The sequence below is a fragment of the Colobus angolensis genome, unplaced genomic scaffold (assembly GCF_000951035.1).
Source record: "Colobus angolensis palliatus isolate OR3802 unplaced genomic scaffold, Cang.pa_1.0 Scaffold128, whole genome shotgun sequence".
Taxonomy (NCBI): domain Eukaryota; kingdom Metazoa; phylum Chordata; class Mammalia; order Primates; family Cercopithecidae; genus Colobus; species Colobus angolensis.
This window is the reverse complement of record NW_012114030.1, coordinates 1424921-1429003: the sequence shown is the minus strand read 5'-3', so window position 1 is coordinate 1429003 and position 4083 is coordinate 1424921. Positions and strand designations below refer to the sequence as shown.

At 49.9% G+C, this 4083-nt stretch overlaps 1 protein-coding gene across 3 annotated transcripts in view; it reads left to right on the top strand.

Annotated features, from left to right (window-relative positions):
* ATP2A1 (ATPase, Ca++ transporting, cardiac muscle, fast twitch 1) overlaps positions 1-4083 on the top strand; it is a 40373-nt gene that overhangs the window by 26067 nt on the left and 10223 nt on the right. For all 3 annotated transcript variants that reach the window (XM_011933471.1, XM_011933472.1, XM_011933473.1), the window contains 3 exons: positions 2428-2516; positions 2776-2878; positions 3093-3224. In XM_011933471.1, the coding sequence (XP_011788861.1) occupies positions 2428-2516; positions 2776-2878; positions 3093-3224 (324 nt within the window). The remainder of the gene's footprint in view (positions 1-2427; positions 2517-2775; positions 2879-3092; positions 3225-4083) is intronic.

The window sequence follows — 4083 nt, the reverse complement described above, 5'->3', positions numbered from 1 at the left end:
GGGAGGCTGAGGCAGGAGAATCGCTTGAACCCAGGAGGCAGAGGTTGCAGTGAGCTGAGATTGCACCACTGCACTCCAGCCTAGGTAACAGAGAGAGACTTTGTCTCAAATAATAATAATAATAAAATAAAATGAAAATAACAAAGTAAAAAATATAAAAATACATATGAAAAATACATAGGGTTACAGAGGAAACCAATGATTGTGAAATATAGTTCTATCAAAATATTTTAAAAACAACTTTGTAATGTGGCAACATACATGCTTCTTTATTAAGGCATTAAATAGGGAGTTCTCGCAGTGGGTCTAAGCACTATCATAGTGTTGAAGCAGTGGTGAGCATAAATTATGCTATTTTGAGAGATCTGCAACAGCGGTAATGTGATAGGAGGAAAGTATCTGTGATTAAATTGGTGACAGTCACAGGTTTTGCTAATACTAATGTGGTCTGTTGACAACATGCATAACTGGAAGGAAATGTCAAATGTCAGCTTGAGAACAAGAAAAGCTGTCATTTTTTTCTTGGCTGTCTCAGTTCTTGGGCTCCTTGAGGGGTCTTCCACTGACCTCAGGCCAAGAACCCCTGCCCTACACAGAGTTTTGTGGAAGACTACACCCATGAACTAGAAATTGCTGTTCTGAGAAGCGAGGGCTGTGTGGTCAGATCAGGGCGAGAAAGGCTGTAACCTTGGCTCCTGGGAGAGACCCACACAACACCTGCTGGTATTTGAAAGCCTTAGAGGAGGCTGACTGTGTAAAGAAGATGGATTCTGCTTTGTTTAACCCAGAGGTTCCCAAGTTTTTTTCTGACCACAGAAGTTTTTTGTCTTGGAACGCATCTTAACAATCTCCCTTCTCGGGAATGAAAAGCCCAGTCTCTGTTGCGTTTGCCCAGGGTTCAGGGTAGGCCACTCCTCCTGGGCACTGCGTTCTCCACATCCCTCTAATGCACAGGCCACAAAGCCAGACCACAGACTTGTGTGACTTGGCTCCTGTCGTGTTTCATAAAAATGAATGAATTCTCACGCCTGTAATCCCAGCACTTTGGGAGGCCAAGGTGAGTGGATCACCTGAGGTCAGGAGTTCGGGACCAGCCTGGCCAACATGGCGAAATTCTGTCTCTACTAAAAATACAAAATTAACTGGGTGTGGTGGTGCATGCCTGTACTCCCAGCTACTCTGGAGTACAGAGGCTGGAGTCCAGAGGCTGAGGCAGGAGAATCACTTGAACCCGGGAGGCGGTGGTTGCAGTGAGCCGAGATTGCACTAGCCTGGTCAACAAGAGTGGAACTGCATCTCAAAAAAAAAAAAGAATTGCCCATATTTTTGAAAGTCAGGAGGCTGGGCATGCCTGTACTCCCAGCATCATGGTGGGTACCTGTACTCCTAGCACTTTGGGAGGCCAAGGCAGGAAGATCACTTGAGCCCAGGAGTTCAAAACCAGCCTGGGCAACATAGTGAGACCAAATTTCTACCAAAAAGAAAAAAAAAGAGAGAGCGAGAAAGACAGGCATGGTGGCATCTGCCTGTGGCCCCAACTACTTGGGTAGACTGAGGTGGGAGGATCACTTGAGCCTGGGAGGTCGAGGCTGCAATGAGCTATGATCACACCACTGTATTCTAGCCTGGGCAACAGAGCAAGAACCTGTCTCAAAAATAAAAAATAAAAGAAAGAAAGAAAGAAAGAAAAAGTCAAGAGATTTCATAGGAAGATAACCTGAATTTCTAGCTCTTCCTGCAAAACTGGAAGATCTGGCCACATGCAGCTGGAGCTATAGATGGTCCAGGTGCCAACAGGTCGGCTGTTTGCCACAGTCCCCACCACACCTTATTGTGTTCCATCTTATTTTATTAACTGATCTACAGAAGCTCCAGCACAGCCTGCAGTCACTCTTGTTTGTGTGTGTGTGTTTTATTTTTATTTTATTTTATTTTATTTTTTTGAGAGTTTGGCTCTTGTTGCCAGGCTGGAGTACAATGGCACGATCCCAGCTCACCGTAACCTCTGCCTCCCAGTTTCAAGCGATTCTCCTGCTTCAGCCTCCGGAGTAGCTGGGATTACAGGCACGTGCCACCATGCCTGGCTAATTTTTGTATTTTTAGTAGAGACAGGGTTTCACCATGTTGGCCAGGATGGTCTTGAACTCCTGCCAGGTGATCCACCCGCCTCAGCCTCCTAAAGTGCTGGGATTACAGGTGTGAGCCACCTCGCCCAGTCTCAGTAACGATTGTTTTAAGGCTGTTGATGGAGAATGATTGCAACAGCTTGGTGGGAAGTGGGTAGGGTATACAGGGGGTGGGGGACAGGGAGGGGTGAGTAGGAGGGTGGGAGGGTAGGTGTTGGCAGCGTAGGCCTCCTTTGATGCAGGCGCCCGCCTCGGGATGGGGAGAGGTGGACATCTGTGTGCCTGCCCTTCTCCCCTGCAGATGTTTATCATTGATAAGGTGGATGGGGACATCTGCCTCCTGAATGAGTTCTCCATCACTGGCTCCACTTACGCTCCAGAGGGAGAGGTGTAAGTCACCCAGGCAACTTCTCCCCAGCTCCTCATGCCCCTCCCCACACCCCCTTTCTCCCTGGGGCCCTCCATGTGGTTTTGCTTTCCTTTCACTCTCCCCTTCCTCCCTGAGCTTGTTCTCTCCTGATATCCAAGTTGGCTCTCCCCACTGTCCTTCCTGACCCTCTGCTGCCTGCTCTTCCTGTGCCCTCTCTGCATCTCATTCCCTGTTCTTCTCCACTGTCTCTGTCCCTTCCTCCTCCAACCCTGCTGCCAGCTTGAAGAATGATAAGCCAGTCCGGCCAGGGCAGTATGACGGGCTGGTGGAGCTGGCCACCATCTGTGCCCTCTGCAATGACTCCTCCTTGGACTTCAACGAGGTAACCTCTCCTTCCCCTTCCAGTTGGCTCAGAGTCTGAGCCTCCTCTGAAGGCCAGGAGGAAAGGGTTGGAGGAAGGGGACCCAGTACACCCAGTCCTCTGCCAGCGTGCAAGGGAGGCAGTGGTTTGCTTCCTTCTTACACTAGGTGGAAGGTGGGTGTGACAGGTGGGAGCCTGGGGCACCGACTTCCTCTTCCTCCTCTGCCCATCTCAGGCCAAAGGTGTCTATGAGAAGGTTGGCGAGGCCACCGAGACAGCACTCACCACCCTGGTGGAGAAGATGAATGTATTCAACACAGATGTGAGAAACCTCTCGAAGGTGGAGAGAGCCAACGCCTGCAACTCGGTGAGCCTGCAGAACCCCTGCCACAGGGCCATCTCCACTCTATGCTGCACAGACCAGAGGAAGGCAGAGGCCCTGGTTGGACTGAGTAGAGCCTAGTGCCTGTGCTGGGACCCCACCTAGGCAGTGGATGGCCCCCCGCAGCTTCTCCGCAGGCTGATGTGGGTGGGACCCATTGTCCCTGGGGCTGCCTGGCAGCTATGCCCTTGATGGATCTATGATCACTTCTGCCTGCTGTGTCCTGAGTTGAAGTGGACAAAGCTGGATGTGGAATCTACAAGGGACCCATCCAGGAGCAGCCCCAACTTCATCTGTTATCCCTTTGTTTCTAGAAGCATACCTGTTTTCAGCAGATCATGAGTCCTAACTTAGGATTTAGGAAATGTGGCTGCTGCATCTACAGGGAAAGCCTTTCCTTGCCAAGATGAACCCGGCCACTTCTGGGACTGTCACTCCCAGTTATTGCTATTGATACTTGCTGAATGTCTCCATTAAGCGCCTCTCTCTGGTGAATTATATTCCCCACATTTCTCTCTTTCTCTCTTTTTTTGTATATGCAAAATGCTCATTGCTACTTTATTTAACATAACAAAAAAGCAGGTGAGACACAGAGACTCATGCCTGTAGTTTCAGCGTTCTGGGAGGCTGAGGTGGGAGGATCACTTGAGCCCAGGAGTTCAAGACCGGCCTAGGCAACATAGTGAGACCCCATCTCTACAAACAAACAAACAAACAAAAGGGCCGGGCGCGGTGGCTCACGCCGGTAATCACGGCACTTTGGGAGGCCGAGGCGGGTGGATCACGAGGTCAGGAGATCGAGACCATCCTGGCTAACATGGTGAAACCCCATCTCTACTAAAAA